Source organism: Ictalurus furcatus, chromosome 25 (genome assembly GCF_023375685.1).
Source record: "Ictalurus furcatus strain D&B chromosome 25, Billie_1.0, whole genome shotgun sequence".
In the NCBI taxonomy this organism is placed as follows: Eukaryota; Metazoa; Chordata; class Actinopteri; order Siluriformes; family Ictaluridae; genus Ictalurus; species Ictalurus furcatus.
The window spans coordinates 12,361,937-12,376,388 of record NC_071279.1 but is presented as its reverse complement, the minus strand read 5'-3'; the positions used below and the strand labels follow the sequence as shown (position 1 = coordinate 12,376,388).

General features: G+C 42.6%; 1 protein-coding gene across 2 annotated transcripts in view; it reads left to right on the top strand.

Moving 5' to 3' along the window:
• Positions 1 to 14,452, top strand: part of fip1l1a (FIP1 like 1a (S. cerevisiae)) — a 43,258-nt gene that overhangs the window by 22,265 nt on the left and 6,541 nt on the right. For both annotated transcript variants that reach the window (XM_053614381.1, XM_053614378.1), the window contains exons 7-12: positions 245 to 372; positions 477 to 520; positions 1,159 to 1,258; positions 1,399 to 1,540; positions 9,407 to 9,433; positions 9,537 to 9,585. In XM_053614381.1, the coding sequence (XP_053470356.1) occupies positions 245 to 372; positions 477 to 520; positions 1,159 to 1,258; positions 1,399 to 1,540; positions 9,407 to 9,433; positions 9,537 to 9,585 (490 nt within the window). The remainder of the gene's footprint in view (positions 1 to 244; positions 373 to 476; positions 521 to 1,158; positions 1,259 to 1,398; positions 1,541 to 9,406; positions 9,434 to 9,536; positions 9,586 to 14,452) is intronic.

Here is a 14,452-nt window from a genome sequence, read left to right as displayed (position 1 = left end):
CTGGTTTTTAGCTACATTAGCCTTGTAGCTTTAGGGCAAAACTAATAAAGCAAGCTTCAGCCAACAAACATATCTTAGCTGAACTAGTGCATTTTGGGTAAGTGGAAAAGCATGTACCTTTTATTTGTGACCAAGCTGTGTATGTTTTAGTCAGATTTTTTTGTGGGAGGCTTTGTAAGTGTGTGTGTGTGTGTGTGTGTGTGTGTGTGTGTGTGTGTGTGTGTGTGTGGGTGGGCGCAATCAGGTGCGGACCTGTCAGACTATTTTAACTACGGCTTCAACGAGGACACCTGGAAGACTTATTGTGACAAACAGAGAAGACTGCGCATGAGCCTAGAGTTCATGACCTTAGGCTCGTCTGACAAAACCACGGTAAGCCGCATCGATCTTATCCCAGTTGAGCGTAATCAACCTCAGTTAAAGTCTGTAACATTAGGGGATGTTAACGCAAGTCTTATTTCTCTCTGCGTGTCCAGGGTAGTCATGATGAGCCGGTGTCTAAATCGGATTGCTCCTCCAGGTACGTCTTAGTCTCTCATTGATTTCTCAGACCGGTTATTGGCCGGTTATTTCTGTCTGTACTACGTAACTACTGCGATCCTAGCAAAGGTGACGGAGCCACGCCCACCAGCCACACACTGTCAGTGAACTGATGTTTTGGACAGGCTGTAAAGGAACAGTTAGCACTAAGCACTAGATCAGGTTTCTGTAGTTCTGGGTTATATGGAATTGTGAATGACATGGTCATGTGACGTTAACACTCATGGCTTGTTGAGGTCAGTGAGTGTGACGTATCAGACAGATTTTCAAGTACATGCTGCCTTGTGCGTGCTTGATTGAATGAGTACATGATGTGTGTCATGGAGATGAGTGGGTTTTATTCAGTGCTCAGAATGATTGCACGTCGAGTATGAGGGGTTTTGCGTATTAACTGATTGGTTCATTTAACGGTTATTAAAATGGTTTATATAAACTAATGGTTATTTAGCTAGTTGAATCTTATATCAAGTAGACTTTTTTTTTTAATTCAGGTATTGAGTTGCGTCCATCTCCAGTGATCTCTTGCTGTTGTACACACAAGGTTGTGTGTGTGTGTGTGTGTGTGTGTGTGTGTGTGTGTGTGTGTGTGTGTGTGTGTGTGTCTGTTTGTGAATGCAGGAAGTTGAAAAACTCCATCGATGTAATCGGAGGGCAAACAGAGACCATCATTCGTGTGGAAGGGCGAAGACATCACAGCACAGATGGAAGCAGCATGCAGGTGTGTGTGAGAGAGAGAGAGCGAGAGAGAGAGAGAAAGCGAGATGGTTGAATGAAATGCATTTATGTATAATGAATGGACTGTGTCTAGAGTTTGTTACATAACCCTTGCTTGTGTGTGTGTGTGTGTGCGTTTTGCAGGTGCCGTCCTCCTCCGAAAGGCCCGTGGATGCTGAGCCGCCATCCTCTAAGCCACCTCCTTTCTTTGCCCCCATCATTCCTTCTCCACCTTTTCCTCTTCTCTCCATCAGCTCCACTCCTCCTTTTATACAACACCCACCACGTAAGAAACACACACACACACACACACACACACACACACACACACATGCAGAAACGTTTGCAAGGAGCTATCTTCTGCTTGTAATTTAATAAAGTTTAGTGTTTCAAATATGGGCCAGACAAATGTCTCTAAAATATGAAAACCTACACGCATTCCTATGACCCTAAGGACAAGTGGTCCGTATGGAGAGCTATATTAGTGCTACTCCACTCACAGACACGCTCAGGCACACACTGAAGCTTTTATTTATTTATTTGTTTGTTTGTTTGTTTATTTATTTATTTATTTGCTTTACTATGACGTCACAGCAGTGTTACACACCGCAGTCCTTTCATCTCTCTTGTGAGTAATACATCCATTACACTCTTGTACTTCAGTGTTCGAAGGCAGCCAAAGGCATCGCTGCACACCCGAGTACTCCATTTTATTGGTTTTTCCAAGTTAGAGGATTTGTTTAGACTCTTCCAAATGATTTACGAATAAATCTGTTCATATCCAGCTTGATAAATGAGACCCTGTAGTGTTTTAGTGAAGCATCTGCATCTGCGATTGAGAGAGATTGAGAAATATAGAGAGAACAAATTAAACATGAAAAAACTAATTGACTACGTTTACATGGACAGCAGTAATCTAATTATGGACCTTATTCTGAATAAGACAATATTGTGATTAAGGTGTTTACATGAGTTGCTTTTAGAACATTCCTTTCATGTTCAGGTTTTACATGTTATAGAATGTAAATCGATTAACGGCACACGTCATTACGTCCCCAAGCCACGCCGTCCGACGTTCCCTAAAGAAATTCACGTATTTCACGCATGCAGTTCGTCTTCATTACGGAACCGTATACAGTTTTCGGTGTTTCAGTTTTAATTTCACGAACGCTTCGAGGGCGGTTAAGTATTTGTCATGCTGTACGTGCTAATAGACGACTGCTTGAAGCCTTGGGCTGCGTCCCAAACCGCGTACTTACCTAATATATATTAGCTGAAATACATGTATCTCACCTGCTATATAGCAGGTAAGTATGCGGTTTGGGACGCAGCCGTGCTCTCTTGTTTGCCGTCAAACGGTTGAGCACTGCCGTGTGTGTACGTGTCCTGTCGCAAAATGCGGTGAAAACTCCCACACGGCGTTAATAGTGTGATTAAGGTGTGTACATGTCTGTAATACACGTCGATAATGTGACTAAAGCAGGAATACTCCACATGTCTTAATTCTATTTGTGTTTACTTCGAGTATGACTTTAGTCGGATTAAGGTCATCAATAATCGCTGTTTACACGCTTAGTTTCTTAATCGGGTTAATATCTGATTATTGTTGTCCATGTAAACGTACTGATAGACAAAAATAGCGTATTGTGATTATATGAGTATTCACTGCTGTTGTGATATGCCTCGAAGCATATGGATGTCTCTATGATGTGTCACCAGTCTGTATTAATTTATCCAGATCAGAATACCCACAAAATCTTATCTGGAGTCTCACACTGGAACAATGTAAAAATGCGATACTTTAAAAAACAAACAAACAAAAAATTATTGGCAGTTATTGTTACATGACAGTTTATACAGTGATGTAAGCATAAAAGGTGAGTGAAATAAGTGGAGGTGTGTGAAAAGTAAAATATTGTATATATAATATAAAATAAATGCTAGAAGTTCGTCCAGGATTTTGGGATTTTTGCGATCGCAGAAATGAACTCCGTGATATTCCGAGGACCTTGCAATTTTTCACGATTCCCGCGGATTTCCAGCAGATCCGGGCCGAGATTTGTCACGTGACGTCGTCACGACGCGCGTTCAGCTGAAGCCCTCTTCGAAGCTATAGTAGTTCTATAAATAACTGTTTCTTTCTGCAGGATAAGCAGGAAATGGAGTTGGCCTTCAGTGTTCATTGTGCATATGTGAACGTGAGAGTGCGCGTTTGTGTAGTGGGTGCTCGCGTATGTTCGAAATCATCCGGACATGTGTGCGTAACTGCCTGCAGCTTTGAGGCGTAGCTTCTACACGTCTTCCTCATCGGCTCACCAGGAAGTCCACAGCTGAGCTCTCCTTGCCCTTCATCTTCAAAGCCTTGTTGAATATCATGCCCAGCCAAATCCTGCACCCCCCACCACGCCCCCCATCCAACCCGCACAGCCAGTCTCGCCCCAACCTGCCCCTCAGAATGCCCCCTTCATCCTCCTAATGCTACCAAAATATCAAACATCCGTGCCAGACCCTGCCTTTGAAGTGCAGCCTTTTAAGCTTGACTGGAGATGTAACCTTCCTCTGTCTTTTTTAAATCAAGCCCCTGCACGTAACCCCAGAACTCGCAACTCGCACACGTGTGCCGGCCTGTTCCGCGCTTCCTTTGTGTGCAGTGTTGGGCTAAAAATAGCAGCGTGTGGCAGGAGAAAGTGCCACGCCAGCAGAACTGTGTGAAAATGTGCTGAATGACCCAGCTCGAGAGAGAGAGATCGGGTTTAGTGGAAGGATCTGCAGCTGGGAAAGAAAAATATGGAAGCGATACAAAACATGTGCGTGTGAATTTTTTTTTTTTTTTTTTTTTTTTTTTGTTTTTTTTTTCAAAAGCAAAAGCATTTCTGCTGTTAGACTGCATCTACTATCCGTTTTGTTAATGCTCAAAAAATTCGAAAGGAAATGTTCCAAAGGTGAAAGGATTCATATAGTTGCAACATGAATACTTAGATAAGGTGGTAAAATATCTGAGAGGAGTTGCAGTGATTCAGTCTCACAAGGCTGCAGAGGAGTGGAGCGCAGTTCAAGGTTTAACTTGTTAAAGAGAACGGAACGATAACCGCTTCATCCTGCCGGTTTTCATCAAAAATCTCGCCAAAGCTGTCCAATTATTCATTTAGTCTTGTTCTCAAAAAAAAAACAACAACCAACCTCCATGATTAAATCCGAGTCATTGTGCAACTGTAGCACAGAGTGACAGCATGCCTTCGTTCTTTCTCAGGCCAGGATGCTTCTGTTCTGATCCATTCAGTGAAGTAAATCGAAGGATGTCGCAGACTTTTAACTTTAAATAACGGGAAAGCAAAGCTGATATTCAGACTCCTGATGACACTTTTTTTTTTTAATCGGAGCTCAACCTGTAGACAACAGTGTTGTACGCCGTCAGTCAACTGCGGTTCTTTCAGTATTTGAAATAGAATGTAAATTTGATGAACGTTTCAAAAGGTTTAGTGAAAGATTTCCTTGCATTCAGTTTGACCTTGATTTAAAGATGAGTATTGGTACTAGGCTTGCATTTCTAGCAATACTGGTATTAGGTATCGCTCCAATACCACGCTCGTTTATTCGTACTCCTATCAGGCCGTACAGGATTTTGTATTGGAGTTGTTGTTTTTTTTTTTGCGGCCAAAAACGCTCGATTTCGCTGCGGCTTTTTTTGTACTTTTTTTTTCTTCTTCAGAAAACTACTCGAATTGGCGAAATCGCGACTGCACGAAATTGTTGTGCGCGGTCTTTCGCAGTGATGTTTGTTGGTAAATGAGACCTCTTTAGCTGTTCTTATGTTCGACGCACGTGAATCGAAGTAAGCTTCGACTGAATGCGCGTCCTGATGACGTCACACAATCGGGCGTCTCGGCCCGAATTCTGCGGAATTTGTGAAAAATCGCAAGCTCCTCCGCAGAGTTTGCTCGATTTTGTGTTCATTTCTGCGGTCGCAAAATCCTGGAGGGACCGTCCTATACCAACATCTGACGCCCTGGGATACCACGTGAGGTAACCCTAGTGCACGTTGCCATGTTAATATAAACAGACAGCACAAAACGACCGCAATCTGGACTTATTTCACGATTAATGATTACGATCAAACCGTATCTTAAGGTCTTTAAACGGTATCTTTAACAGTGAGTGCGTGGATGGCCGATCCGAATGCGATCGATAAAAATGACTGCTGTGAATTCCGCACACACAGAGGTATTTGTGAGCGTGGAGTAGGGAAGCGAGCATGCAGAGAAACCGTGGCATGTGTGAGAGAGAGAGAGAGAGAGAGAGAGCGCTTGAGACGCGTGCTTCGTTTCCCTTCGCTCGCCACCGTATACAGTGCTTATGACCTTTCACTTATTTTAAATCACACTGCTTGATTATACTGTGCAGCTCAGCCACATTCACGCTTTCTATACTGTTTAAATGCCAGAATATTATAGACATAAAACTCAGCACATGGAGCTCATTGCTAGCAGCACACAGCAGCAACCAACATAAAGAGAGCTAAAGAAAATGTTCTATGATGCCCCTTGTTTAATACGAAAATAAAGTTAGATTACACGTTTCAGTATCGGAGTCACGTACTCGGTCTGAGAGGGAAAAAAAAAAGTATCAATGTATCCATACATCAGTGCCAGCCCTGTTCCTGGAGATCTACCTTCCTGAAGACTTTAGCTCCAACCATAATGGTGCCCATCTATCCATCTAATCACTGCTTTAAGAAGTTCTTGATCAACTCAAACAGGTGTGTTTTAGTTGATAAGCCGATCGATCTCAAGAAAGAGGCTTGGTGACCTCTGACCTACACGATACATCCGTTTAGTTAAATCTGATTTAAAAAATAATAATAATTTGGACAGTTTATCAACCAATAGAATTTCAGAATAATGTTTTCAATCCAGTTGATGTTCACCGTTTTAAGCATGATGCAGCATGTACTGCTCAAATCCATTTCGTTTTCATCCTGTGTGAAACATAAGCCACGGGTGCTGGGAGCTGAATTTTGAAGGGGCATGACTTCTTTTTTTTTTCCCCATGGACTAACATGCGTAATTAAACTAATTAAGCAAATAAGGATGTGCAGAAGTTGTTAAGCAGGAAATCATTCTGAAATGTAACTATATAACTTGAGGACGAATGTTTACATACTCAAAGGAATTCAGTCTCAGTTTATCCACATCTCCACACTTTTCACGTTACCATACATTTCTTTCATCAAGTAGATTAGGGTGTCTACTCTGTGGTAATATTTGAAAACAATGGCTAATTAAATCGAGAATTAAAGCTGAAATAAATCGCTCTCTAATCTGTTCCTAATATATGAGAATTCCAGTGGGTGAAAAGTTTACATACAAGTTGACTATCTCTTTAAAAAGTCTGGAAGAGTCCAGAAATTCATATGATGCTTTTTTTTTTTTTTTTAGAAGCTTCTGATTGGCCAATTGTCATAATTGGAAGTTAGTAGGAGCACCTGTGGCTGTAAAATGGCCTACCTTTTTGATATCGTACCTTTTTTGCCTTTGATAACATGGGGATATCCGAGCAACTCAGCCAAGAAAAAAATACTGCTTTCTCCTTAGGAGCAATTTCCAAACAACTGAATGTATGAACAATTGTATGTAAATATAACAATCTTGAGACAACACGGACACGGCGTCCTTCACGAAAGAGGCAGATATGAACTCCGAGGGATGAACGAACTTTGGTCTGAAAGGTTCGATTAGTGCCAGAGTATGTGCACGCAGAGGAAGAAGCCCCTACTCTAAGGCGGCTTTCACACTGGTAGTTTAGACTGAAACGGAGCACGGTTTGCATGAAAAAGCAGAAATGTGAAAGCGGTCATGCGGGCCAGGAAGTGCACCGTGGTACCGAACCCGAGACTACCTCTAGGAGTTCGATTGTACCATAACTGTGCCGCGATTCACGTGAACGTGACTCGTTCTCGGGTCCGCACTCGTTCCGGAAGTATAGTAACCTGCACGGGTGTTTTAGCCGATGATGACTTCACAACACGCGTGTATCATGAGTTGTAGGGGAACGTTGTGGAACACAGAAGAGGTTAAGGTGCCTTATTCAGATATGTGTAAACATACAGGAGCAGTTAAACAGAACCCACAAGAAAGCAAATGTTTTTGCATGTCTGTTTTCTATGTGCAATGCGACGCACATAGACCCAAGTGTCGTTCACTCTTCTGCTCGTAATAGCACCAGAATAATAATTTTTTTATAAAATGGTGGGTCGTGTTGTGTTCTCCATGCGATAGAATCAAGTGAGTTTGAAACCAGACCAACGCTGCAGGGGCACCAGGAATAATTGCACTCGGGCACTCTTGCCCAGTGTGAAAACCACTTAAGTCTGGCTTAAAAAAAAGCCAGACTAAAGTTTGCAGCTGGGTGCACGGTGGGTTAATGGTTCGCACATTCGTCTCACGGCATTCGATTCCCACCGTGGCCCTGTATGTGCAGAGTGTGCATGTTCTCCCCGTCCTCCCCCAGTCCAAAGAAATGCATGGTAGGCTGATTGGCATTTCCAAATTATCCGTAGTGTGTGAATGTGTATGTGAGTGTGCCCTGTGATGGGTTGGCACCCCGGGTGTACCCCGCCTTGTGCCCTATGCTCCCTGGGATAGGCTCCAGGTTTCCCTCGACCCAATAGGATAAGCGGTATAGAAAATGGATGGATGGATGGATGGATGGATGGATAGATGTTTCCAGCTGATCACCAGCCTTTTGGAGGAGTGTTCTCTGGTCAAAAGAAAAAAAACTGTATGGAGGAAAAAGGGTGAGGCTTTTAATCTGAAGAACACCACCCCAACTGTGAAGCATGGGGATGGCAGCATCATGCTGTGGGGGTGTTTTTGCTGAAAAAGGAACTGATGCACTTGGAAGAGCTTTTTATTTATTATACAGCTGCTATTTGTCAGACATAACCTTTAACCACCGCATGAGGTTAACCTTTTTGTCTCGTAGAAGATTTCTCACTCACTAGCTCGTTTAGCACTCAATCTTTCTAAACTCCGTCTGCAAGTACTCAGGTTTATAAACGGGCCAACATTTCAGCCACCCTTAATGATGACAAAAAAAGGGAAAGGATAAAAGGTGGAGCGAGGTGAAAGGGAAATGGGAAAAAGAAAGACATACACGCAACCACAATCAACCTACTCCATTAGCTTTCTTATACGCTGCCAAATATGTCGCCGCACGCAACCCATCAAACCCTGGTTACACACACACACACACTCACGCTCAGCTACACACAATTACATGCAGACGCAAATTCAACCTGAAAAACTGCTTGTTGTTTTGTCAGTTTGAGGATCTACTTAAGTTTTTTTTTAAAAACCTCTAGACATTTCAGGAATAAGTTTAATATGTTTTGCAGATCTTTTTTTTTTTGTGAGACGTGCAAATTTTTGCTCGTTTCTAAAGTTGGTGGAATGACTGCATTCAAAATTGTAAAAGAGATTATAAAGTGTGTGTGTAGTAGCCCGGGTAGTTATTTCACTCTGGGTGAAGGACAGAAATGTGACTCTCTGTTCCTCAGACATATATTTTTCTTTCAGTGTTGTTTTTCCCCCCGCTCTGTGTTGCATGGCCATGTTGTTGAAAACTTTCTTTCCGAGCATGACTCTCATCAGGGGGCCATGCGGGAAAAACAAGGACGCATGCTACCCAGGTGTGTGTGTGTGGGAGAGAGAAGGAGAGATTGGGAATTGACTTTCTAAGAGCCAGTTTGGTGTTTGGGACTATTCCGGGTCAGGAAAGGTTACAAGCCGGGTGATCCGCTGAACACACTGGAATTGGAAGCTTGCCTAAATGTTTAAACCCGGTTGAGGTCACGGTCTGTTGGACACACACACACACACACACACACACACTCTCACTGTCCTATTCTGCCGGCCCCGTTTCATGCTTTAACTGTCCTCCCCTGACAAACCTATTCAGAAAAAATGATCAAGTTAAAGACAAAGCGTGTCATGATCTGAGAAGTGATGAAGGTCTATACACTTTTAATTGTCTGTATTCCACGTGATAATTACTCCACGTGTAACAGAGTGTGTGTAGAGAGTGTAAATGTGAAGTTCAGGAAGACAGTAACAGTGACTGGGTGTGTGACGCTGTGTTTATGCTCTTGTCACAGGACCGCCCATGAGTGTCCCGCCACCTGGTAAGCTTTTATTTCTCTCTTTATTATACACTGATGTGACCTACAGTGATTTTACATGACTGTGTGTGTGTGTGTGTGTGTGTGTGTGTGTGCACGCACTCAGGTTTTCCACTTCCTCCTGAAGTTCCTTCTCTTCCCTTTACATCAGGCAGGTAAGTGTACAGTTTTTTTTCTTCTTCTTCTTTTTTTTTTTTAAATAGAATATGCTGTGTGTGTGTGTGTGTGTGTGTGTGTGTGTGTGTGTGTGTGTGTGCGCATCTAGATGTGATAAACACCTTAGAACATGACATCTTTAGTAGCAGGCCACTCAATTTCTAGGTGAGCAAATGTATAGGAGAAGATAGCTGTAAAATAAATAACACTTAATTGCATATCCCTTGTGTGCAGTAACTGCATCAAGCTGGTGACTCACTGACATCACCAAACTGTTGGTTTCTTCTTTTGTGATACTTTACCAGACTTGTACCACAGCTTCTTTCAGCTGTTGTTTGTTTCGGGGTGTTTCTCACTTCAGTCTCCTCTTCAGGAGGTGAAATGCTGCTCAACTGGGTTAAGGTCTGGTGATTGACTTGGCCAGTCTAAAACCTTCTATTTTTTCCTCCTGATAAAGTCCTTTGTTGAGTTGGCAGTGTGTTCTGGATCATTGTCTCGTTGCATGATAAAGCTCCTCCTGATTAGATAAAATGTTCCTGTAAACTTCCAAATTCATTCTGCTGCTACCATCATGAGTCACATCATCAGTAAAAATGAGTGAGAATGTTCCAGAAGCAGCCATGAAAGCCCAAGCCATGACACTACCTCCACCATGTGTCACAGATGAGCTTGTATGTTTTGGATCATAAGCAGATCCTTTCGGTCTCCACACTTTGGCCTTTCTGTCACTGTGGCAGTGGTTTAGAACTTGGTTCCAGAACTTTTGTGGATCATCTCTGTATTTCTTTGTGAATTCCAATCTGGCTTTCTGATTCTTGCTGCTGGTGAGTGGTTTGCATCTTGTGTTATGGTCTCTAGATTTCTGCTCTCAAAGTCTTCTTCAAATGGAGGATTGTGAGACCTTCACCCCTGCCCTGTGGAGGTTGTTGGTGATGTCACTAACTGTTATTTTTGGGTTTTTCTTCACAGCTCTAACAATGTTCGTCATCAGCTGCTGTTGTTTTCCTTGACTGACCCATTCAGTGTCTGGTTGTTAGTACATCAGTGGTTTCTTTCTTTTCCAGAACATTCCAAATTGTTGTATTGACTATGTTTCTGCAATGCCTCTGATAGATTTTCCCTCTTTTCTCAGCTTCACAATGGCTTGCTTTTCTCCCATAGACAGCGTTCTGATCTTCATGTTGGCTTATCCTTTTTAACAACAAATGCATAGTTAAAAGCTATTAATCCTTCAATCAATCAATTTAACACAGCACACCTGGGCAGCAAGAAACACGGATCAGTCACGTGCTCCAATATTTTTGATCACTAGAAAAGAATGGGTGGGTTCAAATAATAAGTAAGGTTCGAAGTTGTTTAACACATCTAGATGCAAATACTAGGAAATAAAAGCTGACATTCTGCTCTATCATCCACAGAGATATTCGTCTTTTTATGTCAAACCCAAATGTCTTCGGTGTATAGCAAAAAACAATAGACTTGGTCTTGCCGTTCCAGCAATTTTTGAGGGGACTGTATATTTTCCTCCTCAAAACAGCGAAAGTTGTTATAGATTGAACGATTGAATGTGTCTGGATGTTGATTGATCGAAGATCAACAGGTGGCTGTGAGGAGCCACTTCCTGAACTCGGAGTTGAGGAGACCATCCTGAGTTCCCAATTAGGAATTCCAGGTTGAGAGAGCGGTTTATTTTTCCTGGTCAGCAGGTGGGAATTACGAGGGGTGTGTGTGTGTGTTTGTGTGTGTGTGTGGTGTAGACAGAGCAGAGACCATGCATCTATTTGCATGCATTCGCCTGTCAGTAGGAGCTCACACAGGCAAGACATCTAGACGGGGAAAGAGTTAGACACTGAAACACAGAGAGAGAGCGAGAGAGAGAGAGAGAGAGAGAGAGAGAGAGAAAATGAAAACGGAATACAGTGACAGTGACCGCAGGTGACAGTTGTGTGTAATTGCCCCTGACAGGAGTGATTGATGGGTTATACAGCAGTAATCATTGACCTAGTAGAAGTGTGAAGTTGAACGTGAAAATATCCGGAATACAGTCAAATTTATGTACTAAGTGTACTTATCTCCTATTATAAAGAGACAATAAATCAAATATAAGATTATTAAACCTATTTCTAGACCTTTGAAGCTTGAAATGAGTAAAAACATCTTTTTTTTTTCTTCGTCTCCAGTGTCAATATGAGAATGCTGGTCAGTTGAAGTGCATTTGAAGGTGTTTTAGTTTAGTGTGCATGTACACGTGTCTCATTTCCCAGAACTACTGAAGCAAGCGTCATGGCTTATCTTCGATCGGCTCAAAATCAGGTGCTAAGCTCCGTTCCCGACCGCACTGCTGTGAGCCGGCCCAAATATGGCAGCGAGAGAAGCAAAACAGGACGGCTGTGTTTGTGGCCCGAGCCCTTAGTTTATCAGTTTCCAGAACTCGCCACCCCCTTGATTCTTCCTCCCTTCATTCCTCGTCTTGTTGGGATGTTTTCTCCCTCGTCCACAAGACAAACAGCAGAGACTTGGGCTCGTTTGTTGACCCCCCGACCCCAAACCACCACCACATGCGCACACACACACACACACACACTTATATATGTATATATACACATACATACATACATACATACATGCACGCACACACGCACGCGTATACAGGAGTCGCTTCCTCTCTGAGTCGAGGCTCTTATTTGGAGTTGTTTGTGCACACATCTAGTCAACAAATCATACGTCACTTTTTAGCGTGAACTGTTAAAGTGAGAATCCCAAATTATCCAAGAATTGTAGTTTTTACTATTACATTTTACTATTAATGAGTTATATGAACTAGGCCCAAAACACTTTATATATAAAGCAGCTGTAAAAAGACTTGTGGATTGTAATTGTGTTAAAAGAAACTAGGTGCAGTAATGTAAGTTGACTTGTTTGATTTTGCACCAAAAAAACCCAAAAACATTTATGTTTGAGTCAGTTGAGGCCACATCTGCAGTCATTCTCAGGTTTTATACCTTGCTTTTTTTCTTCTTTCTTTCTTTCTTTCTAAATCATCCTATCTGCTTTCTAGCTTTTTTCTTCATTTCCAGCTCTCTGAATTAACTTTTTTTTTCTTCTCCCTTTCGTTTTTCATTTAAAGAATGGCTTTTCTCACATCCCGTGCACCCTGCCAAATCCAAACATCCTCTGTGGAGTTTCCGTTAGACTGAGCACTGCCAACCAGAGACTGTATAATTTATGAATCACTTCCTGTCCTAGCATGGCTTCAAAAAAAAAAAAAAAAAAAAAAAATCTTTCTTCGGTGTCTTGCTTTTACTCGCTCTCTCTTTAAACACACACGCACACACACACACATACTTGTACGAGAACTCGCAGACTCACCCTGCAGGCCGAGAGCATTTGTTATAAAATGTGCAGGGGCCTGAGGAACCCCTGAAGTGAAGGACGAGGCAGGGTGTGTTTGTTTAGTGGGTTGTGGCCCGTTGGGATCCTAGGGTGCTCATGAAGAGAACCTGTGCAGAACCCCTTACACAACTCTCCGATTAGTTCTGAAAAACATAACGCGGTCCAGATATCTGAAGAAAAAACGCATTACTTTGAACTGCTTTGGAAGCGAGGAGGATCTTCTTGCTTTGTGGATATGCTCAGAACACTTGATTTTGTTTTGAGATCGAAATCACGATTAGGTGGCTCGAGACTTGAGTTTAATATACACTCTGGTCTCATAGTAAAACAGACGGACCAATATGTGCAATATCCGTGGCTGTTTATTGATACTTATAAGACAATAGCTGTATTTAGCTGAGAACAGCACATTCACACTATGTGGATACAATGATGCAGACAGGGCAATGTGGTGATATAATACTGGCATTGAGATAGAATCCTTTTTTTTTCTTTTCTTGAGATATTACAGATTTCTCAGAAATGTGCATCATTTTTGTGGAAAACTACTTGTGAAATCGCAATTGCAGGAAATAATTTTGCAATCCTTTTCAGAGGGATGAGACCTTTTAGCTGTACTCGTGTTCGCCGCACGTGAATCGAAGAGGACCTCGGCCCAAAACCTGTGGAAAATCTGCGGTCGTTTTGACAAATTGCAAGCTCTTTGGAATATTGCGGGGTTTTCCTTGATCTTGTGTTCATTTCTGCAATCGCAAAATCAATCACAAAATCCTGGAGGGACTGACGTCGTATGTTGTAGAATTACAATTTCCCTTCACCGGAAGGGCCCGAACCTGTCCCAGCATGGCAAAACGCCTCCGAGTTCCATAAAGACCTGGTTTGCCAAGGTTGGACTAGAAGAACTCGAGTGTCCTGCACAGAGCCCTGACCTCAACCCCACTGAACACCTTTTGGGATGAACTGGAACACTCCTTATCCGACCTCACTAATGCTCTTGTAGCTGAGTGAACACAAATCCCCACAGCCACGCTCCAAAATCTAGTAGAAAGCCTTCCCAGAAGTGTGGAGCTTATGATAATAACAAAAATGGGGACCAAGTCCATATTACTGCTCTTGCTTTTGGAATGGCATGTTCAACAATCACGAGTGTGATAGTCAGGTGTCCATATACTTTTGGCTATATCGTGTATCATTTATTTTGTCGTTCATTGATTCGCACGTCTTCAGTAACCGCTTTATGTGGTCTTGGTGGATCTCGGGAACCCTTGGCATGAGGCGGGATGCAGCATGTGCACATATTTAGTGTAGCCAATCCACCCAGCAATATGGTTTTGGGAGGCAGGAAGAATGAAAGAGGAAACCCAGAGGGACACAGGGAGAACATGCGAAGCGCCACACCATGACCGTATCCCGAGCTTAGGATTAAACATGGGACCCTGGAGCTGTGATGCAGCAGCGCTACTCCACCACGCC